This window comes from Bombina bombina, chromosome 5 (genome assembly GCF_027579735.1).
Source record: "Bombina bombina isolate aBomBom1 chromosome 5, aBomBom1.pri, whole genome shotgun sequence".
Classification (NCBI taxonomy): Eukaryota; Metazoa; Chordata; class Amphibia; order Anura; family Bombinatoridae; genus Bombina; species Bombina bombina.
In genome coordinates this window covers 703,821,476-703,847,414 of record NC_069503.1, presented here as the reverse complement: position 1 = coordinate 703,847,414, position 25,939 = coordinate 703,821,476, and the positions used below count along the sequence as shown (strand labels likewise).

The window sequence follows — 25,939 nt, the reverse complement described above, 5'->3', positions numbered from 1 at the left end:
CGGCTCTATTTTTAAAGGCTCAATGGAAACAAGCTCTTAGTCAGTTGTAAAGTCACCAGTATAGCTAAAGTCAGTTATTAAACAAAAATAGCCGACCTGGTATATCAAGTTTAACTTGCAAGTTATTTCCACCGCTCACCTCCCTATAGCGCTGCTATTACAGGTTTGCAAAAATCCGGCATTAGCAGGCAATATGTCAGCGTTGAGCAAAATTGAGCTCCATACCGCACTAAAATACCAGCGCTGCTTTGAGCTGGTTTTATGTGCTTGTGCATGATTTCCCCATAGACATCAATGGGGAGAGCCGGCTAAAAAAAAGCCTAACACCTGCAATAAAGGAGCGTAAAGCTCCGTAACGCAGCCCCATTAATTCCTATAGGGAAAGAAAATTTATGTTTACACCTAACACCCTAACATAAACCCCGAGTCTAAACACCCCTAATCTGCTGGCCCCGACCACGCCGACACCTACATTACACTTATTAACCCCTAATCTGCCGCCCCCAACATCGCCGCCACCTACCTACACTTATTAACCCCTAATCTGCCACCCCCAATGTCGTCGTCACCTACATTACAGTTATTAACCCCTAATCTGCTGCCCCTGACATCGCCGCCCCCTACCTACAGTTATTAACCCCTAATCTGCCGCCCCCAACCTCGCCGCCACTATACTAAAGTTATTAACCCCTAAACCTAACCCTAAGTCTAACCCTAACCCTAACACCCACTAAATTTAACATAATTAAAATAAATCTAAATAAAAATTACAATTAATACCTAAATAATTCCTATTTAAAACTAAATACTTACTTGTAAAATAAACCCTAAACTAACTACAATATAACTAATAGTTACATTGTATCTATCTTAGATTTTATTTTTATTTCACAGCTAAGTTTGTATTTATTTTAACTAGGTAGAATAGTTAGTAAATAGTTATTAACTATTTACTAGCTACCTAGTTAAAATAAATACAAAGTTACCTGTAATATAAAACCTAACCTGAGTTACACTAACACCTAACATTACACTAAAATTAAATAAATTACATGAATTAAATACAATTAAATTACAAAAAAAAAATAAACACTAAATTACACAAAATAAAAAAGAAATTATCAAATATTTTAACTAATTACACCTAATCTAATAGCCCTATCAAAATAAAAAAGCCCCCCAAAATAAAAAAACCCTAGCCTAAACTAAACTGCCAATAGCCCTTAAAAGGGCCTTTTGCTGCGCATTGCCCCAAAGAAATCAGCTCTTTTATCTGTAAAAAAAATACAAACAACCCCCCAACAGTAAAATATAGTATTGGCTGATTGGATAAGCCAATAGTATTGAAGCTCAATCCTATTGGCTGATTGCATCAGCCAATATAATTTTTTCACCTTTAATTCCGATTGGCTGATAGAATTCTATCAGCCAATCGGAATTCAAGGGACGCCATCTTGGATGACGTCACTTAAAGGAACCTTCATTCTTGAAGAGCCGTCGACAGAAGAGGATGCTCTGCGCCGGATGTCTTGAAGATGGAGCCGCTCCGCGTCGGAAGGATGAAGATAGAAGATGCTGTCTGGATGAAGACTTCTGCCCGTCTGGAGGACCACTTCTTGCCGCTTGGATGAAGACTTCTCCCGGCTTCGTTGAGGACTTCTTGCCACTTGGATGAAGACTTCTCCCTGCTTCGTTGAGGATGGATGTCCGGTCTTCAAAAACTGTAAGTTGATCTTTAGGGGTTAGTGTTAGTTTTTTTTAAGGGTTTATTGGGTGGGTTTTATTTTTAGCTTAGGGTTAGGGCTGAAAAAGAGCTAAATGCCCTTTTAAGGGCAATACCCATCCAACTGCCCTTTTCAGGGCAATGGGGAGCTTAGGTTTTTTAGATAAGATTTTATTTGGGGGGTTTGGTTGTGTGGGTGGTGGGTTTTACCGTTGGTGGTTGTTTTTATTATTTTTTTACAGGTAAAAGAGCTGATTTTTTGGGGCTTTTTTATTTTGATAGGGCTATTAGATTAGGTGTAATTAGTTTAATTATTTGATCATTTCTTTTTTATTTTGTGTAATTTAGTGTTTATTTTTTTTTTGTAATTTAGTTAATTGTATTTAATTAATGTAATTTATTTAATTTTAGTGTAAGGTTAGGTTTTAGTGTAACTCAGGTTAGGTTTTATTTTACAGGTAAGTATTTATTTTAAGTAGGAATTATTTAGGTATTAATTGGAATTTTTATTTACATTTATTTTAATTATGTTAAAGTTAGTGGGTGTTAAAGTTAAGGTTAGACTTAGGGTTAGGTTTAGGGGTTAATAACTTTAGTATAGTGGTGGCGATTTTGGGGGAAGCAGATTAGGGGTGAATAACAGTAATGTAGGTTGCGGCAATGTTAGGGACAGCAGATTAGGGGTTAATAATATTTAACTAGGGGGGCGGAGCCAACTGCCTAAGATGTCGGACGCATGTTACAAGAGCTCCTGATCTGGAGCCCGATACTAGAGGCATAAATCTAGCTTATCATGAGTCTTCATCGCTCTAGTAAGGATCCATACAAAGTGTCTTCATGGTGTATCCTGCTAGCCAGGTATAGACATTTATACTAAACACTAACTCTTAATCTTGGCATGGGACACAGCTACGGACATGCAGCCTGCCGGAGCAACTGATAAAAGACAGAAGACGGCTACTTTAAGACTTCTAGCTTATACTATTTGTATGGTGGACTAACAATATCACTCAGTGCACTGAATTTAGCTATTGCAGCAGACTTAGAAGTTACTTCAGCTGTGTTTTAGTTTTCTCCGTGCAAGAAAATGGCGGCTATAGGCGACTGGGAATTAATCGCAAGGGAGTGTATTGAGGCCTCCTTCCAACTAATAGAAGAGTACCTGAGCCACATCTTTGTTCAGCCTGCTCACAGCCTCATATCCACCTCCCAGTTCAACCAGAGCTGTAGAAAACGCAAAAGGGGCGGAAGCCTACAAGACACAGCCAACATTTTGTGCACGGCTGGAGCGGATGTAACACTTCAAATTGCGCAATTGACTCAGCACAATCGGACTCCGGAATGGAGGTCATTGAGCAAGCTGCAACCTTGCTTCCCTTCTGACACTAGGATCCTCAGCTCACATGGCGGAGGTTGCGATCCTACAGCGGCATTTGCAATCAATAAATGGAGCGTCGCGAAGCTGCTTTATTCATACACCCTGGAGAGGGACCTGGAGAACTCCAAGAGCTACAGTTGCCGCAAACTATCCTACTGCCTGGTCGCACAACCAACTTCAGTCAGTGTGCCGCAGGACATTCAAACCTGGCGAGTAGGTGTAGGATGATTCCGGCCAGTAGGTGCAATCTTATGCAGCTGCTGCATTGACATCTCTCATTGTAAATCAGCTCCTAATAGTTATATTTCACCGGTTTTTGCAGCTTGACTATATTAGGTGCTGGACGCTACGCTCTTTTGGTATACCTCAGCTAAATGTTCCTTTATGTTTATTACCTATGTGTGCATTCAATTGTAGGAGGGTGAACTCTGCACAAAATAGTATTGACCTAAGTCCTAATGATGGCTATTAGCCTGATGTGTGACTCTCCAAAAACTTCCCCTGGATTCCCACCACGCACCTGTCCAGCCTGTCATTAGATACAGCCTACAAGTTGAGAGGTTTTAAAAGTTATTGTGCAATCACCACATAAGCAGCATACTTGTGTCATAGACATGGGCATATTCAAGTTCACCTGCTATGGACATACTTTCTTTCGCAGTCTGTTTAGATGTTATCAGCAACATGGTATTCAGCAGACTTTGTTTTAATATATGTCAATTAGTTTGTTTTGTAAGATGACAGCAATGTTTGTACGCCTTATCATAATGTATCTACAAGCTTCTTATTGTCTACACCTACTGAGAAAAAGCATCTAAATATCTCATTACATATTTCCCCATGTTTGTGGGCTTCCATATTGCTTGAATGGGTGTGGTGCTGAGGCGAGGTCTGTGAGCATGACATCTCGCTGCCAGCGGCCGGGGCAGCGTGATGCCTATATTTAACACATTTATAGCTTTATAGCTCCATAGCATAGTTCCAGATACAGTCCTGCACCACTATGCATATCAATGTACATAAGCAATGCCCTAACATGTTGCTATATACTCGACCTTCAGATTTTCCCCTGGTATCCTATCTACAATTGTTGTAAAACAATAGTAAACTCTTGTGAATTCTGTATTGCTTATGTAGGAATGTAGCACAGGAGTGCTGTAACTATACTACTGACTTATATCTATCCTATGTAGCCGGTGTTTATTTGCACATGAGTAATGTTCTAATTGTTCACTCTGTGCTAAAGTTATAGATTTGTTCTAGATTGCCTATCTTCAATTGTTATGTAACCATGATATACTCTTGCACTGTCAATATTACTTGTATTTGCATGTATAGACAGGTGGGCTGTGGCCGTACTGCTAACTAATACCTATCCTATGCTATAACCTCAGTCTTTTCAGGATGCCCTTTTTTCTAGCGCAGACTGGACCTGCACCTATAATTAGCTCCTTATTCATTATATTCAGCACACCACCTCCCCCTCCCACAGTTATTGCTCCTACTAATTGCTGCAACTATTTTACAACCTCCCCCCCCCCAAGTAAAGAGTCTCCTGACAATTGGAGAACTAACAGTGCGGTTTCTCTTGCCTATACCGCAACCCTTTCTGCTCCCCTAGCACTTACTCTCTTTTTCATTACGTTATATGTTAGGATCTATCTCCTCTACTCAGATCAGCAGGTCTGATCTTCAGTCCTTATCATCTAAACCCTCACTTTTAAATTATTTTTTTTCAGGGACCTCATTAAAGACCACATAAAGCATAGAGAATTGAGCAAAGCCTAAACAGGCTTCTACTTGTCAGCCCGAAGGCTATATTATAGATCCCAACAATAGCTAGGGGAGTTTCCCTTTCCATCTCATCCTACTATTTTATATAGCACTTATTACATTCTACACTGCATATTATATCTCGCAAGCTTTTCTTTAGCTTCATGGATGGTTAATATTATTTGACCATTATTCAATCTATATTTGATATTCACCTGGTTATTTACAATTACAGCTTTAAAAACATAAAATAGAGGTTCTTCATTAGGGGTCCATGAGTGGCCCTATCACATTGCTGCTTTCCTGCCCTATATTGTACTACAATTTCTTGGCGGTCCCTATGCGGCTGCTTATATCTTGCAGCAGGTTTATTGTTTGAACAGAGTTTATTGTTTATATCTAATGGGTAATCTGTCATTTAATTATACCATGTACCTATGTGACCTTGTTTTGGCAGCTTACTCTGTAATAACCTATTTTCCTTTTTACTATGTATGGAAAAGCAATACTTGTTTGTTTGGTAAAGAACCTCAATAAAAAATTTGTTTAAAAAAAAAAAATAATATTTAACTATTGTTTGCGATGCAGGAGTGCGGCGGTTTAGGGGTTAATATGTTTATTATAGTGGCGGCGATGTCGGGAGCAACAGATTAGGGGTTAATAATTTTATTTTAGTGTTTGCGATGCGGGACTGCCTCGGTTTAGGGGTTAATACGTAGTTTATGGGTGTTAGTGTACTTTTTAGCACTTTAGTTATGAGTTTTATGTTACGGCTTTGTAGCGTAAAACCCAGAACTACTGACTTTCAGTTTACGGTACGAATCTTGACGGTATTGGCTGTACCACTCACTTTTTGGCTGGACAGGCAAACTCGTAATACCGGCGCTATGGAAGTCCCATTGAAAAGGACTTTTTGAAAGCTACGGTAATTACGTTACAGATATACCTGCAAGACTCGTAATACCAGCTGTAGTGAAAAAGCAGCATTACGAGGCTTTTTCACCATAACGCAAAACTCGTAATCTAGCTGATAGATAGTTAGAGCTTAATTATAGCAAGTCTCAGGTGTAAAATCTTTATATGCAAAAAAAGAATAATTCTATTGTATACATAAGACTTGTAATAATGTGTTTTTAATGCCTAACTATAGCAATTTGACATATTACAAGCACAGGTCTTGAATGCTCTGACATTAAAGGGACAGTCTATACCAGAAATGTTATTGTTTTAAAATATAGATAATCCCTTTATTACCCATTCCCTAGTTCTGCATAACCAACACAGTTATATTAATACACTTTTTACCTCTGTGATTATCTTGTATCTAAGCCTCTGCAAAATGCCCCTTATTTCAGTTCTTTTGACAGACTTGCATTTTAGCCAATCAGTGTTGGCTCCTTGGAACTCACGTGCGTGTGCACAGTGTTATCTATATAAAACACAGGAACTAACACCCTCTAGAGGTGAAAAACTGTAAAAATGGCCTGAGATAATAGGTGGCCTTCAAGGGCTTAGAAATTAGCATATGAACCTCCTAGGTTTAGCTTTAAACTAACAATATCAAGAGAACAAAGCAAAATTTGTGATAGGAGTAAATTGGAAAATTGTTTTACATTACATGCCCTATCTGAATCAGGAAAGTTTGTTTTAGACTAGACTGTCCTTTTAAATTCAATTTAAAAAAATTAATAAACAGGTATAATTTATAATCTAATACCAATTGCCAAATAGTTAATTTTAAAGGACCATTAAATTCAGTAGAATTGCATAATCAACAAATGCATAATAAAAAGACAATGCAATAGCACTTAGCCCTGATATTCAAAGCATTGACATCAACATTTTCAAAGAAAAGGGGCATGTCCGAGCAATGCGACAATGTCTCTCCTATAGAAGCCAATGGGAGCATGACGTCACCACCCTCATCACTGACATTGCTGCAGAGGGGGCATATTTGAAGTGGGCCTACACAGCGTAGTCATTGAGCTCACTGAAACTAAAAATAGTTTCTGTGTAGACACACTTGCTGTGGGGATCTAAGTTTAATTACGCCTACACAGCACTAACTAGCTCAGGTGATGTAATCTCGGCAGCTGATAGCTAGCAAGACAAACATGGCCGCCGCCCTTCTCGCAACCTGCACTTCGTGACTTCGAACATTTTGGTCTTGTATCGATGTGTCCAAAGCAAAGTGCAGGCTACTCCCATTAGCATGCCCTGCTAACTCCTCCTGAACACCTATATCTATGTCACACCTAACCTACACTCCTCATGCTCCACCTCGCTACCTCCCACCAACCGCCTACATCATAGCTAACCTACACTCCCCCTGCACTGCCCAGATAACTCCTCCTGACTGCCTATGTCATGCCTAACCTACACACCACCAGAACACCCAGCTATTTCCCTAATACCGCTTACACTGATGTAATGTCTAAACTACACTCCCCTGGAAAGCCCAGCTAACTCACTACTTTCAAAAAACAAATCCCTATAATAAACTATAAAACCTTGCAGGCCTAGCCTGGCTCCTGAAACTCAGCTCCAGACCAGAATTGAGCCACGGTCTGCCCCTTCTTAAAAGGGGTGTCAATCGAGTAGGATGCAGGGGATCAAGTCGGCCTTTTAGTATGTTGACAGCAATTTCATGAGGCACCTAGGAATACCACTTGTTTGGGGGTACTACCTTCTGGGAGAATGTCAGTCATTTCAACTCCGCTCCCCCAATCTTTTTAAATCATTCAATCCCTATTGGCTGATTTAAATCAGCCAATAGAAAGAAGTTTTTTAAATTTAAATTCTAATCATCCAATAGAAAAGGATAGTTAGAATTTAAATTTCAAAGATTTAAATCAGCCAATAGGGATTGAATTATTTTAAATCAGGCAATCAGGATTAAGTGGTACCCCTATTTATTGGGGTCCGACAGGGGCAGCTTTGTCTCTCCTGTTGTCCTTTTTAATTTGCTTAATCTTGTGGTAAAATCAGTTTACTAAGTAATTTAACTTATATCCTCTAATCCTTTACTACTATATGTTAAAAATTAATGCAGCCCTCGGATTGTAATTTATAACGGATTGAGGATAACTTAATAGTGGACATAGTTACTTAATGGGTATTATGCTATCCACAGAGTTTAAGTGGTTTTAATTCACAGCTTTTGCTACTGTATGTGTGTGAGTTCCTTAGTTGATTTAAATAAATTTTAATGTATGAATGATTTTGAACAATTTTATCATTTGGACACTTTATGAAGTAAGTAGAGTTAAAGTCTTATAACATATAAGTGGAATTACTCTCTCTTTAAACTTTGTTGTACTCTTAGTTACAGCTAGTTTGTCTAGTTGTCCCTATTTATTGGGGTTCTGCACTTCCCTAATTTCAGTGTGCGGAAGTGACCGCATGAAGAGGAGGGCTTTACCGAAGAGAGCCAAAGAGAAGAAGATGTGGAGCGGAGGAGGCGGAAAAGGCCACCAAAGATGGGTGCCAGGAACCAATATGAAGAGGGCTCAACGTCGGATCAAGAGGAGCTGGATTACCCAATGGTGAGTACCACTTTTGGGGTTAGTTAGGGCTTTCTTGGGGTGGGGTTTTTTATTTTTAAGAATAGGGTTTTTTATTTTAATGTAGATGGGGGCATTTTAATTTTATTTTTTCCAAAGAGATGATCACTATATGGCAATGCCCTACAAAAGGGCTATTGTAACTTTTTTTTAGTGTTAGGGTTTTTTTTATTTTATGGGCCATGTAGTTTAGTGTTAGGTGTAATGGTGTTTTTTATTTTGGATACTGTGTTTTTTTTTTTTTTGTAACAGCTTTTTTAAAATTTTATTGTAATTTAGTGGGGTTAGTTTAGGGGGGTTAGGTGTTAGGTAGAGTAGGGTAAGATTGTGTTTGGGGTTGTGGTGGTTTAGGTTTAATTTTTATTTTTAAAATTGTTATTTTTTTCTGACTTAGGGGGTTTAGTTAAAAGTGGGGTTAGGTGTTAGGCTAGTTTGCGTTTGGGGTTTGTAGTGGCATAGGGGTTAATAGTTAGCGACTTGCGGTGGGTATGTGGCAGCACAGGGGTTAATAGCTAGAGACATAGGGGTTAATATTTTATTGTGATGGGTATGTGGCTGCATAGGGGTTAATAGTTAGATACTTGCGGTGGGTATGTGGCGGCACAGGGGTTAATAGTTAGATACTTGGGATGGGTATGTGGCGGCATAGGTGTTAATAGTTTGATACTTGCGGTGGGAATGTGGTGGCATAGGGGTTTATAGTTGGAGGCATAGGAGTTAATAGTTAGTTTATTGCAGTGGGAATATGGCGGTTAATAGTTAGCCATTCAACATAAAACAAGAAAAGTCTTAGCACCAAAAGGAAAAAACGTTCTTTGATACAGTCTATTTCACCTGCGATGTAGGATTATCCCAATTCAAACACAACTGTTTTGGCCAATCAAGTCCCAAGTGTAAATTCGGCCTCTGACATCCACACAAAGGCTTAGTAATTATACAAGCAGACACTTCAGTAAAGTTGATATAAAAAAAGTTGATACATTCTTATGTGTGCACACTATGGCATCTACTTATCAAGCCGTCAACTGTGCTGCATTTGACGGCACCAATACGCTCGCCTAAGTTTGCCTAACATCGCTGCCGCGGACCTGAATACGCTCTCCAAAGTTACCAAAAAAGCTGTCAAACAGCCGCGCACCAAGTACGGGGCAAAGAGCAGCAGACTGTTGTTAACTGACAGTCATCGATCTTGCTGCTCTTCGGCTTTTTCACAGCTTTATTGGTACCCTGTCACTAAACACCAACACTATACTATACTGTTTACCCCCTATACCGCCACTCCCGGACCCCGCCGCAAATAAATAAAGTGTTTAACCCCTAAACTGCCACTCCCGGAGCCCACCGCCACCTACATTATACTTATTAACCCCTAATTTGCCCCCCTACACCGCTGCCACCTACATTATATTTATTAACCCCTAATCTGCCCCCCCTACACCGCCGCCACCTACATTATATTTATTAATCCCTAATCTGCCGCCCCCTACACCGCCGCCACCTACATTATACTTATTAACCCCTAATCTGCCGCCCCCTACACCGCAGCCACCTACATTATACTTATTAACTCCTAATCTGCCGCCCCCTACACCGCCGCCACCTACATTATACTTTTTAACCCCTAATCTGCCCCCCCACATCGCCGCCACCTACATTATACTTATTAACCCCTAATCTGCCGCCCCTTACACCGCCACGTACCTTTATACTTATTAACCCCTAATGTGCCGCCGCCGCCACCTACATTATACTTATTAACCCCTAATCTGCCCCCCTACAACGCCGCCACTATATTAAATTTATTAACCCCTAAACCTAAGTCTAACCCTAACCCTAACACCAACTAACTTAAATATAATTTAAATAAATTTAAATACATTTTACTAGCATTAAATAAATTATTCCTATTTAAAACTAAATACTTACCTATAAAATAAACCCTAAGCTAGCTACAATATAACTAATAGTTACATTGTAGCTATCTTAGGGTTTATTTTTATTCTACAGGCAACTTTGTATTTATTTTAACTAGGTACAATAGTTATTAAATAGTTATTAACTATTTAATAACTTCCTAGTTAAAATAAATACAAAAGTACCTGTAAAATAAAACCTATCCTAAGTTACACTAACACCTAACACTACACTATAATTAAATACATTCCCTAAACTAAATACAATTAAATACAATTAAATAAAATTATCTAAAGCACAAAAACAAACACTAAATTACAGAAAATAATAAACAAATTACAAGATTTTTAAACTAATTACACCTAATCTAATCCCCCTAACAAAATAAAAAGCCCCCCCCCCCCAAAATACAAAAAGCCCTACATTACACTAAATTACAAATAGCCCTTAAAAGGGCCTTTTGCGGGGCATTGCCCCAAAGTAATCAGCTCTTTTACCTGTAAAAAAAAAATTACAAACCCCCCCAACATTAAAACCCACCACCCACACAACCAACCCTACTCTAAAACCCACCCAATACCCCCTTAAAAAAACCTAACACTAACCCCTTGAAGATCACCTTACCGGGAGACGTCTTCACCCAACCGGGCCGAATTCCTCAACGAAGCTGGGAGAAGTCTTTATCCAAGCTGGGCAGAAGAGGTCCTCCAGATGGGCAGAAGTCTTCATCCAGACGGTATCTTATTTCTTCATCCATCCGGCGGTGGAGCGGGTCCATCTTCAAGACATCCAATGCAGAGCATCCTCTTCTGACGACGTCTTCATGTTGAATGAAGGTACCTTTAAGTGACATCATCCAAGATGGCGTCCCTTCAATTCCGATTGGCTGATAGAATTCTATCAGCCAATCGGAATTAAGGTAGAAAAAATCCTATTGGCTGATGCAATCAGCCAATAGGATTTAAGTTCAATCCTATTGGCTGATCCAATCAGCCAATAGGATTGAGCTTGCATTCTATTGGCTGTTCCAATCCAACAACAACAACATCTTATGGACAGATAGAACAGCATTTCAGCGAAACGCATAAGCTAAGAGAACGCTGTTCTATCTGTCCATAAGATGTTGTTGTTGTTGTAACTCAAGATTTTAATGTTAAGCTGCAAAGCTAAATAAAAGTCAAGTTTTATTCACTGAATCTACCGAGTGCTCCTCTTATTGGCAAAATTTGACACTATAACTAATAGGGTTAATAGTTAGCGACTTGCGGTGGGTATATGGCAGCATAGGGGTTAAAAGTTAGAGATTAGGTATTTTGCAGTTTAGATCTTTATTAGTGTAGTGTTAGTTTGCGATTGTGGGGTACTTTGGTTTAGGGGTATTAGGATTAGTCGTTAGGCACGGCAGTTCTATTCAAGGGATCCTTTTACTATACATCGCCAATATGGTCGGCGATGCTGGGTGTTGTCTATAACCAGCATCGCCGACCAATAGCATGTATAGTAAAGGCTTTTCGGAGATGCCACTATGTTTGTAATATTTTGTCAGGTTTTGTCAGTTTGTAATATTTTGTCAGGTTCACTCAACATAACGGCAGATCCCTTTGAATATTTTGCTGCCTCGTAGCACTTTCAATAATCGGGGGCCTTAGTCTGAATTTTGACTGAGCAGTAGATTTCTGACAAATATTATGGTTACTTCAATTTTTCTTACCCTGTATCATGTGGCAGCCATCAACCAATCACAAAATGCATGCACGTTCTTGCACATGCTCAGTAGGAGCTGTTGCATCAGAAAGTGTGAATATAAAAAGACTGCACTTTTTGATAATGCATTTTTTGATAATGAAAGTGAATTGGAAAGGCTTTTTTTTAACTTGCATGGCCAGCTTAGGCAGCCGCCTTAGAGCGCACACGGAGGGGGGCGCAGTCTTGGAGCGTTGGAGTCAGCGGCAGTCAGCAATGCCATTAGCAATCTTGGAGTTAGCAATGCAATTTAACTTATCTTATCTATCTAAATCTATGTCATGATTGCTTGCTATTTGCATGTGGGTTACTGTTACAGGGTAGCGGTAGGTGAAGAACGCATATGATTGACAGTTTGACACAGCTTTACAGTCTACAGCACAGTGAAAGTGTTGGCTGCCTGCCTCTGCCTGTGATAACCAATTTAGCCTGCTGCACACACGTGTAGCAAAGTTTGGGTAACATGACGTCCGTGTAGAGTCTGCAGAGCCCAATGCTGGAGCCTGGGGAGGCGGAGCTAAAGTGTGACTTTGAGTTTGTGTGCCAAAGCCCAATGGACCGGACACCGGGGCGGGCCCTGCTGTGCAGCGATCAGTGATGTTTGATTCCAGCCTGGCTAAGTTACAGCACAGACAGGTTATGCTGGCCTGCCCTCCTCCCTTACTCTCCCACTGTGATTTGCAGCTGCGCTCCCACGCCCAACCGGTCCCGGAGAACTTTTTCCAGCTACACTGGCAGCCCCATCATGAACTGCACAACCACATGGCCATGCACTGAGGGAGATTGGAGAACAAATCAGAACATAACATTATCAATAATATTGAGCAAGGTAAGTCCTGGGACGGTGGCTCTATCTATGATCTACTTCAGTCAGACTGCAGCCTGTGCTGTGTCACTCACACTTTGCCCCCTCATTTACTGGCACTGGTGGCAGACAGTAATAATTAATTAGATTACAGTGTAATGCACTACCATTGTCTTATTTTTTATGCAGCACAACCACTGACTGTCTAACTATAAGGGTGCTCCATTTAGCTAGAACCCACCCTTTGTATCAGTACTTCTGCTGGATGGATCATACTTCATTTTTTAAGATTATTTTTTAGGAGCTAGTGAGTCAGTGAAATGAAACCAAGCACCTGTTAGAATGTAACATGATAATTAGAGCCTGCATCTTTAGGTACACTTGGAGTGGAGTTTGGCCTCACCATTGTATAGGAAATGAATTCTACACTTTTATGGGATAAAATATTTAAAAGCCTATTTGTAACAGTTTGTCTCCTGAGTTCCAACTAACTAATGCTTTTATTGCTCATAGATAATACGTGCTACAGAATGTGTTCCCATGTAAAAGATATGTGAGTGCTGTCTACAATTTTTTTTCTTGTATCTTAATCATAAGGGTGAAACAATAAACTGTCAAAACACAAAAAGACATAAACACAAATATACACACATGCACAAGTATGTACACATACAACACCACACACACACACACACTCTACATACATAGAAACACTGCACAAACATATACACACATGTACCCTTATACACACACTCTGCATGCACACACATATATATATACACACATATATGCACATGTACACACACAGCACACTCATACATACACACACACTTTATGTACACATACATGCATATACACACAAACATATATATTCACCACCCACACACACTCCCTTGTACATACACATAACATATATATTTACATGTGTATACGCAAACACACACAACACACACTCATACACATGCACATAGACACGCAACATGCAGACACTCATACATACACACACTTTTGCACACAAACACACATACATATATGTATATATATATATATATATATATATATACATGCACAAACACGCACAACAATATACATACATATATACACACAACACACATGGCCATGCACTGAGGGAGAACATTATCAATATTGAGGGAGGTAAGTCCTCCTGGGACGGTGGGCTCTAACTATGATCTATTTCAGTTAGACAGCTGTGCTGTGTCACTCACACTTTGCCCCCTCATTCACTGTCACTGGTAGTAATAATCAATTAGATTAAGCTGTAATGCACTATCACTGTCTTATTTGTTAAGCAGCACAACCTCTGTCTGATTTGTTATGCAGCACAACCACTGTCTGGCTTGCTATGCAGCACAACCACTGTCTGACTTGCTATGCAACACAACCGTTGTCTGGTTTGTTATGCAGCACAACCACTGTCTGACTTGCTATGCAGCACAACCGTTGTCTGACTTGCTATGCAGCACAACCACTGTCTGACTTGCTATGCAGCACAACCGTTGTCTGGTTTGCTATGCAGCACAACCGTTGTCTGGTTTGCTATGCAGCACAACCATTGTCTGGTTTGCTATGCAGCACAACCACTGTCTGATTTGCTATGCTGCACTACCACTGTTTGATTTGAATTTAGCCACCAATCAACAAGCGCTACTCAGGTTCTGAACCAAAAATGGGACAGCTCCTAAGCTTACAATCCTGCTTTTTAAATACAGATACCAAGAGAACAAAGAAAAATTGATAATAGGAGTTAATTAAAAAGTTGCTTATAATGTCATGCTTTTTCTGAATCATGATAGAAAAAATGTGGGTTTCATTTCCCTTTAACTAGCAATGGGATGGTATGTAATGTGGGGGGGGCAAAATATATCCTCGCCTGTGTGGCCAAAAATCCTAGCACCGGCTGACTCATTGCTGTTTAATAGTAGTTGACATGTCTTAAATGTGTTCCTTTGGACACCAATGCTATTGGTTATATATTAATCATTGTTTCTTGTTCCATTTACAAGACTGGACTTATAATTGAAATGATCTTATAAACTATTTGACAGGATCACTCTGTCTCCCCATAGTCTGTGGTGATTATCCACCTAGTGATGTTCAGGTTACAGGCAGAGTTAACGGTATAATTCCCATTTATATGTCATTGCATTAAATATTATACTGGTCAAGTCTAAATGTTTACACGTATTAAAGTTGTATGAGGTACGGCACAAATCTCTTTGAACTGTGAATTATTTGAGATGTGATCTTGGGGCAAGTTTTAATTTCCCAAACAGGTGTTATTGAATCTTGGCCATTGACACATATAGGTGCACCCTACTAACGCTAAATGTTGAGGATGTACCTATCAGCCAAAGAGGATCAGTAAAAGATATGCATTAGAGCATGTAATTTTAAAAGTAGCACCATGTAATGCTGTGTGTTTAACCCCTGCAAATTGGTTAAACACATAGTCAAAGTACCTCATGGGAGCCCCAGAGCACTGCTGGTCCTGAGCGAAAATGAAAGTATAGTGTCTTTAAAGGGACAGTAACCATTGTCCCAGAAGTTACATAATTCTGCAATCTGTGCAGAATTATGTAACATATTGCTAGTCTTTCTTTTTACTGTCCCTTTAATAATAGTGTTTTTAGTAAAGTGTCCTTTAATTATAAATAAATTGTAACATATTAGGCTTGAATTTCAGTATATAATGGATCACCTTGTTCGATGCTCTGCTAAGACCTGATAAATGCTAATTAAGAAAGTTTGGTTCTCAAAACTTCCCATGACGCAGTCCTTATATATCCGGAACTCTGCAGCCGTCACCGCTTCTCCCTCTGGAATCTGTGACAAATTAAACTTGAATTCCTTATGGTGTCGTAGGCGAGGTGATAATTCCTTATCATATTCAACTAGAAAACAAAAATGACATGCAATTAGTATAGCAGTTTAACACTTGACCTGCTAAGCCAACTGAAAATGCATCCTGTTCTCATTTCACTGCGCACCAACGGGTACAAAGTGATGTAAGTGTGATTAGCTGTCACAAATGCACTTAAAGGGACATAAAACAGGTTGAGATCTGTGCATATCCTAAAAGGGCTGAGCGGATCATGTCGGACAGACCGATGATAAGTCGGCCCCATAGAAGGAAATGTGTGTGGGGAGTTAGAGCATTACAATTCAGAAACTAAAAAGAAAGGGTTAATGGCGAGACACTGCAGTATGAATTTGCAGGTAAAGTAATTAAAGTACATATTATTATATTTTGTCTCTATCGCAACTTGTTTTATGGCCCTTTAATAAAATACAATGGTAATTACAATGTAAATGTATTTAAAAACAATTGTATTTTGCTATGCAATGCAATTAAAATATAATGATAGTTTAAAATACAAATGTAATTTTCTTGCAGTCACATATGAAATGTCAAAATTACTAAAGATGTAACATGATAAATGAAATATAAAATTACTTTATACTTAGATATCACAAGCAAATCTTATTTTTATGTTTATGATGTTAAATTACTTGGTCCTTTCTTTGAATGCTGTATAATTGCCAAATGTTTATACTAAATGCTGATGACTGTAAAATATTAGCTGAAGGATAACTGCTCACAAAGAACTTACTCTGATGAGCTGAGGAAATTGTGAGAAAAAATATATCTTCCTTTTTTACAAAGAAATATTCATGTGATATTTTCCAGTCAGCCTGAACCCAGAAAATTGTTTTTGAACAAATTTTCACAGAATATCGAACTCAAAAGTCTTGGGGGTAGATTTATCATAGTGCGAGCGGACATGATACGATGTAGCTCTCTGCATTTATCATTGCACCAGCAGTTCTAGTGAGCGCACGCGTGAAAACTTCAAAAAACAATTTAAGTGCGCTAAACCTGATATGAATTATGAATATTTTACATCCCAATGGTCTTCACGTAAATAATGATTATTTGGGTAAAATATATATCTGTACTATGCTTAGAAAATATTCACTTATGTGAAGAACATTGGGATGTGAAATATTTACAGTACATACACAGTTAAACACTTTTATGAATATTGCAAAAATATGATTTTTCATGTTTTCACCTATATGACTGCAAAGGGCTCCAATGCACTTGTATATATATATCTCTGTATAGTCTCTCTCACACTAAGCACTCACTTGACTCAAGTCAGCTGTATGTATCCAAATTTCATTGCCCATGGGGCCAATTTATCATTCTCCGAATGTGGCCAGATACATCTGTTTCCGCGCGAGCCTTCATGCTCGCTGGAAACAGGAGTTAAGAAGCAGCGGTCTTAAGACCTCGCATGCCACCTCTGAGGCAGCGTTCAGCAATCAGCCCGATCACATACGATCAGGTTGATTGACACCCCTTGCTAGTGGCCGAATCTACAGGGGGCGGCATTGCACAAGCAGTTCACCAGAACTGCTTGTACAATGTTAAATGCCGACAGCGTATGCTGTTGGCATTTAGCAATGTCGGGTGGACATGATCTCTACAGCGGATCATGTCCGTCCGACTCTTAATAAATCGGCCCCTATATATGTATTCATATGTATTATGTATTTATATATTTTACATATGTCTGTAAATACATCATACAAAATTAAATGAGAGTTTAGTAGAAATAATAGAATAAGGGCTAGATTACAATTATATTTTAGCGAAAACTCTGCTAGAATTGAGATTTTTGCTCTAGTCGGGTTGCGCTGGTATTACAAGTTGAAAATAACTAGCTCAAAAATCTCAACATAGAATATTGCGTGCGCTTTCACGTAATTCCCACATAAAAGACAATGAGAATTTTTTTTTAAAATAAACCACTCTCGCGCAAACACCATAACACATTCTCATTAGTGCTAATCCAGCATGGAAATATGAATATTTCATATTACAATGTTCTTTTCCTAACAGATTATGTTCTATTTATTCATAAATAAATATTTCTACATATATCATGTACAGTATATGTATGTATGTATACATATATATATATATACATATATATATATATATATATATATATATATATATGTCTATATATGTGCACATATGTATTAATGTATTTATATGTGTATATATGTAGACATATATACACATATAAACACATAAATATATATTTATACATATATAGCTATACATATATATGTATATATGTGTATATATATATATATATATATTGTATGGGTTAGAAAGAGAGAGATAACTAGGAATGTAATCCTAGTTGTCAAAAGACAGGGATTTCAGCACTCTTTTTAGAAATTAAGCTCATTAGACCAAAAAATTGTTCAAAAAGTAGACTTTTATTCAATTGTGAACGGGAAGTACTCCCAGTTGTGTGAACACTACCACCCAGTAGGTAGGATACAACACACTCTATCACATTCGTAGTAAAATATTAATAAAGAAAATGTAATTTCTCTATATACACACTAGAGTTAGTATTCAAAACTTGACCGGTCAAGGGTACACTTTGATGCTAAAACACAAAAACAGCCAGAATATATTTATTATTTATTATAGGTACCTGTAGAGAACCTCTACACCCTGCTGCACACAGAACCCCCTACTCGAGAGGTATTTCCTGGGCAGGTATAAATGAGTGGGATCTAAGAGGTCAATAGGGGTACTACAAGCAGAAGCAGGTCACAACTTTAATCCACAGTCACAAAACAGTATTAAATGAATGGTACTCGTGTATTTTTACAAAGGGAAAGCCTTAAACTTAGACTCACTACACCCAACTGCTCCCAGTACTCCAAGCAAGGAGAGTATCATACTGGGCAGTACATAAAGTAAAAAGAGTCACCGGGATCTAAGTGGTCTCTAGGTTAAGCTCCCTAAATGAACACAGTAAACATATGTAATAGCTATTGTATGCAATCACATTTCATTTGTACTTAATAACAGACAATATGTGCCATATTAGTACTTTTTTGTTAAGCCATACATGCAAAGCATGCGACAGGAAAAGTTAGCAGTAAGAGAGTTAGCGTTGAGCATATATAATAGCGTTTCTTCAGTGTCTCTGAGATCCTGAAAAGCTAACATGTAGAGCTGCATGCAGAGGAGATATTAGCAAGCATGGTTGTGAGAAAGCAAGTAAAGATGTTATTATCACATAGCCAGCATAACGTTTAAGCAGTAGTATTCATATCCTCAGCGCTATTGAGTCACTTCAAATGTGCCCAAACTCAGCGTTTCTTATGAATATGTTTTTTGAAAACACATGGTAATACAGTCTCTCACATTCACAGGTAACGTAAGGCAATGATGTCAGTGATGGTTTGTGACCGTGTTACAGTCCGTGTTAGCGAACTTTGGTTGAACATATACGACCTTGCTTTTCCATTCAGGCATATAGCTGTGGCAAGATGCGTCCATATATATATATATATATTAATATCTATTTTGAAATACTTTAATCATAATATGCTATGTACAGGACATTGGAATGTTAAATATTTACTGTAAATGCATAGTTAAAAATGTTAATAAATATAAATATTGCATAAATTTGATTTTACATGTTTTCATCTACTTAACGGCAAAAGGCTCTAATGCACACACACACACATAATGTATATATATATATATATATATATATATATATATATATGTATAAATATATATTTATTGTTGCTGAGGGGTGCCATTTTTCGGCACGTAGAGCTAAAACTCTGAGAAACATTTTGGCTCCCTCAATGTTGCCTTACAACAATAATCAGACATGGCTCACAAAAAGGTTAGGTTGCAACACATTCAATGGTAAAATCTGCAAAACCTGTACTCATATTGAACAAGGAACAAAAATAAATTGAGTAATACAAAAGTTTGACATACGCTTCAGAATTACATGTAACACCACACATGTCATTTATTTGTTAACATGCCAGGGATGTAAAAAACAGTACGTAGGGCGCACGAAATGTGCTCTACGCGATAGGGTATTACAACATCTAAGAGATATAGGGAATCCAGATCATAATTCCAATGATTCCCTGTTAACCGTACAGGGCATTGACCATGTGCCCAGACATAGAAGAGGGGGAGATAGGGAGAGACGTTTAGACCAGAGAGAGGTATTTTGGATTTTCAATTTACAAACAAAGCACCCCTCTGGTCTAAACTCGATCATGAATGTGGATTTATTTTATTAAGCTTATTGTGTTTATTTATGGAAATTTACTTTAATATATATTCAGTTCCAACACAATATACTTGGTTTCTAATATTTTCGAATTACAAAATAGTATTCATTACATTTGCAATTTTATTTATATATAATATGTGTTTTTTTTGCTTAAAACTATAGTGTACTAGAACCTTTAATTTTGATCCCTTTCCTTAAAGGGTTAATGAGGTATAGGTGCCTGCAATTGTCTTAATGCTTTACCTTTAAATAGAACTAGCAGGTGGGAACACACATTATGCCAGTGAACAAGGGCTGAGACTTGGCCCGAAACATGTTTGGCGTTCTGTTCTAAACCCTGCAACTGGTTTATGTATTTTTACATGTTTTTACATGTTGTTTACATGGTTTTTACCTTTTTTGATAAATAAAGATTTGATTTTTTTAAGAAAATATATTTCTGCCTTTCTCTGGAGCTGCGGGATGATAGAGTGGGGGGTAGTTATCAAGCAGTCAACCTCAAATACGCTGGAATTCCGCAGCGTATTTGTGGCGAGGCTGATTCGCCTTAGTTATCAAGCCCTAGATACCGGCAAAAGTAGAATTTTGTGACGTAAGCTTCGATCCGCCGGACTCAGTCCGACACAGATCGATTCTTACGTCACTATAGATGTTCCGCACACAAGTGCGGCACAATCTGACTACTTTTGCTAGTTATCAAAAAACTAGCAGGTACGCTCGGCACTTTTACGGCCCAGCGTACCTGGTTTTCAATCCGCCGCCCTGGAGGCAGCGGATCCCATAGGAATCAATGGGAGTCTGACCATAGCGAAAGTTCATGTTCGCTGCTGCCAGACATCCCATTGATTCCTATGGGAGATGTCTGCACCTAACACCCTAACATGTACCCCGAGTCTAAACACCCCTAATCTGCCCCCCCTACACCGCCGCAAGTAAATAAAGTGTTAACCCCTAAACCGCCGCTCCCTGACCCCGCCGCAACTATAATATATGTATTAACCCCTAAACCGCCGCTCCCTGACCCCGCCGCAACAATAATATATGTATTAACCCCTAAACCACCGCTCCTGAACCCCACCGCAACCTATATTAAATTTATTAACCCCTATCCTGCCCCCTTACACCGTCGCCACTATAATAAATTTATTAACCCCTATCCTGCCCCCCACTACACCGCCGCCACTGTAATAAAATTATTAACCCCTAAACCTAAGTCTAACACTAACCCTAACACCCCCTAACTTAAATATTAATTAAATAAATCTAAATAATATTTCTATTATGAACTAAATTAATCCTATTTAAAACTAAATACTTACCTTTAAAATAAACCCTAATATAGCTACAATATAAATAGTAATTATATTGTAGCTATGTTAGGATTTATTTTTATTTTACAGGCAAATTTCAATTTATTTTAACTAGGTACAATAGCTATTAAATAGTTATTAACTATTTAATAGCTTACCTAGCTAAAATAAAGAGAAATTAACCTGTAAAATAAAAACTAACCTAAGTTACAATTACACCTAACACTACACTATACTTTAATAAATTATTCCTATTTAAAACTAAATACTTACCTGTAAAATAAACCCTAAGATAGCTACAATATAATTAATAATTACATTGTAGCTATCTTAGGATTTATATTTATTTTACAGGTAACTTTGTATTTATTTTAGCTAGTTAGAATAGTTATTAAATAGTTATTAACTATTTAATAACTACCTAGCTAAAAGAAATACAAAATTACCTGTAAAATAAATCCTAACCTAAGTTACAATTAAACCTAACACTACACTATCATTACATTAATTAAATAAATTACCTACAAATAACTACAATTAAATACAATTACATAAACTAACTAAAGTACAAAAAATAAAAAAGCTAAGTTACAAAAAATAAAAAAAATAAGTTACAAACATTTAAAAAATATTACAACAATTTTAAGATACTTACACCTAATCTAAGCCCCCTAATAAAATAACAAAGCCCCCCAAAATAAAAAAATGCCCTACCCTATTCTAAATTAAAAAAGTTCAAAGCTCTTTTACCTTACCAGCCCTTAAAAGGGCCTTTCGTGGGGCATGCCCCAAAAAATTCAGCTCTTTTGCCTGTAAAAGAAAAATACAACCCCCCCAACATTAAAACCCACCACCCACATACCTCTAATCTAACCCAAACCCCCCTTAAAAAAAACCTAACACTTAATTTTCCTACCTTAATTCCGAGTGGCTGATAGAATCCTATCAGCCAATCGGAATTGAAGGGACGCCATCTTGGATGACGTCCTTAAAGGAGCCTTCATTCGTCGGTAGTCCATCAGGAAAGAAGGATGTTCCGCGTCGGCGGAATGAAGATGAATCCTGAAGAATAAGATTGAAGACCCCGCTTGGAAGATGACATCGCCCGGATGGAAGACTTCTTCAGCGCCGCTTGGAGGATCACTTCATCGGATGGAAGACTTCTTCAGCGCCGCTTGGAGGATCACTTCATCGGATGGAAGATTTCTTCAGCGCCCCTTGGAGGATAACTTCTGCCGCTCCGGATCTCCTCTTCGGTTCCATCGCTGCTCGGCTGAGTGAAGACGACTCAAGGTAGGATGATCTTCAGGGGGGTAGTGTTAGGTTTTTTTAAGGGGGGTTTGGGCTAGATTAGGGGTATGTGGGTGGTGGGTTTTAATGTTGGGGGGGTTGTATTTTTCTTTTACAGGCAAAAGAGCTGAATTTTTTGGGGCATGCCCCACGAAAGGCCCTTTTAAGGGCTGGTAAGGTAAAAGAGCTTTGAACTTTTTAAATTTAGAATAGGGTAGGGCATTTTTTTATTTAGGGGGCTTTGTTATTTTATTAGGGGGCTTAGATTAGGTGTAAGTAGCTTAAAATTGTTGTAATATTTTTTAAATGTTTGTAACTTATTTTTTTTATTTTTTGTAACTTAGCTTTTTTATTTTTTGTACTTTAGTTAGTGTGGGTGCTTAGTGACAGGCTAGCAAGAAAGCTGTAAAAAAGCCGAAGAGCAGCGAGATCGGATGAGTGATAACTCTCACAGTCCGCTGCTCATTGCCCCGTACTTGGTGCGCAGCTTTTTGACAGCTTTTTTGATAACTTAGGCGATTTTTTGCAGGTCCGCTGCGGCGATGTGAGGCGAGCTTAGGCGGGCGTATTGGGCCGGCGAAGGCAGGAAAAGTAGACACGTTGATAACTACCCTCCAGTGTGTCTACTCAATATATATTTATGTGTTTATATGTTTATATGTGTATATATGTCTGTACACAGATAAATACATTAATACATATGTACACATATATAGACATATATATATATATATACATATATATATATATATATATATATATATACATACATACATACATATACTGTACATGATTAGACATGTATATGAATGTATCTCCATGTAAAAGCTTTTTTTTTCCCTAACATCTGAGATCTCATACCTTTAAGCCTTTATAACTTTGGTGTGCAATATATTTTTTAAATCATTTTCATTAGACAGTGTTATTATGACTGTAACTGTGCTTTTTAATGTATTTTTGATGTTTCGTGACACTTTAGTTTCGCAAAACAGTTAACCACAGCTCTGTAATCGCAGTAATGATTCTAGCGTAAATCACGATTGCGCTAGTGCGTGATTGCACTCAATTTGTAATATCAGCGCAATTTAAATGGAGCTCAAATGATTGCTAAAATCCTCGTGAAATCGTTTGCGTGCCATTTGTAATCTAGTCCTAAATAAAGTATGAGGAACAGTGAAATAGTATTGATTCCTAAGGATCTTTAAAGGGACATTAAACACTAAATAAATGCTAGCTAGAATGATGCAATCAAAGAAAAGATTTGTCTGAGAATAACATGTAGATGTATTTTTTAAAGTAAAAAAATAAATAATTATATATATGATATATCATTTTATATTACCATCTCCAATTGTTTGATGTCCCTTTAAGGAAACATGTGATTAAAGTGGTATTTAAAAACCCTGTTGAATGAACAGGTATTTTAAATACCCCATTGACCGACAATAGGTATCTACCCTTGAATGATTTGGATGAGCAAACAATCCATGTAATATATAGGAGGTTAATAACCAATGTTAAATTACTAGTAAAAAATATAAGCAAAGAGGGCACTGCAGCCTTTGACACTGTTGACCACCATATTTTGCTCCAAACCCTCCAATCCTTCGGCATCTGCGACACAGCTCTTTCGTGGTTCTCTTCCTATCTATCTAACCGTACCTTTAGTGTAGCCTTCTTCGGTGCGTCCTCTGCCCGTTACCACTTTCTGTTAGGGTACCTAAAGTCTCTGTCCTCGGTCTCTTCTCTTTTCAATTCACAGGTCATCATTAGGTTCCTTAATAAAGTCCCACAGGTTTTAATATCATTTGTATGCCGATGACACCCAAATCTACCTCTCTGCACCAGACCTACCTCTTTCCTTACTAACCCGTGTCACTAACTGTATTTCTCATATCTCATTTTGATGTCCTCTCACTACCTTAAACTAAATCTCTCCAAAACGGAACTCCTTATTTTTCCCCCTTCTTCCAAAATCTCCACCCCCCAATTTTCTATAACTCTTGATAATTCCATCATTACCCCTACCCCGCATGCCCAATGTCTTGGGGTCACACTTGACTCAGACCTTTCTTTCACTCCTCATATTCAGTCCTTGGCTAAAGTCTGCCGCTTCCACCTTAAAAACATCTCTAAAATTAGACATTTCCTTACACAAGACACAACTAAGATTTTAATCCACTCACTCATCCTTTCCCGTCTCAACTACTGCAACTCCGTCCTCTCTGGTCTACCTAGCTGCGGCCTAGCTCCTTTATAATCCATAATAAATGCCTCTGCCAGGCTCATTCCTTACAAGTCGCTCTTCATCTGCTGCACCTCTCTGCCAATCCCTTCACTGGCTTCCTCTTGCCTCCAGGATTAAACACAAAATCCTCACTCTGACATACACAGCTCTCAACTGTACTGCTCCCCCTACATTTTAGGCCTTGTCTCCAGATACTCTCCCTTCCGTCCCCTTCGCTCTGCTCACAATCTCCTCCTCTCCTCCTCTCTTGTTACTTCCTCACATTCCTGTTTACAGGACTTCTCTAGACTGGCCCCATTTTGTGGAACTCCATGCCTCTCCCCTAGTTTTAACAGCTTCAAGCGCTCCCTAAAGACTCTACTATTCAGGGGTGCATATAACCTACACTAACCTTTCCTCCATTGCTTTCCCCTTGAACCCCTTAGAATGTAAGCCTATGAGCCTAGCTGTTTGCAGATCGCCTTCATAAGATTCGACTACAACAGTGCAATTCTCGGCAGGGCCCTCTACACATTTGATTCTTATATATGTTATCCTGTATACCAACTATGTTTATAGCGCTGTGTGTTGGCGCTTTACAAATACCTGTTAATAATAATAATAATAATAATACATTGTTGGGGTAGAGCACATGCAGAATTAGCTATCTTAAGACTTGTTATTGAAATATTACATATGAAATATATAATATATAATATTAAAATATTAATAATAATTATGTATAATTATTATTGACACTGTAATATATATATATATATATATATATATATATATATATATATATATATGTATTTAAAAACAATTGTACTTATTTGCATTAATTAATAATATTTTTAAATATTTTATATTTAATAAATATATAACGCATCTTTAGATACATGTTGGGTTAGCGCTTATGAAGAATTAGTGTACTCCTGCCGGACTTATTTATTGAAAGAAGGAACTTACAGAATCTGTTCTGGATTTGAAAACTTTAAACACGTTTCTCAGGGTACCTTATTTCAAGATACTATTCAGACTATTCTT

At 38.1% G+C, this 25,939-nt stretch overlaps 1 protein-coding gene across 1 annotated transcript in view; it reads right to left on the bottom strand.

Annotated features, from left to right (window-relative positions):
* The window catches only part of BMP6 (bone morphogenetic protein 6), a 381,976-nt gene that overhangs the window by 127,077 nt on the left and 228,960 nt on the right, over positions 1–25,939 (bottom strand). Inside the window, 1 exon segment of the mRNA XM_053714726.1 lies at positions 15,619–15,811. Within this exon segment, the coding sequence (XP_053570701.1) occupies positions 15,619–15,811 (193 nt within the window).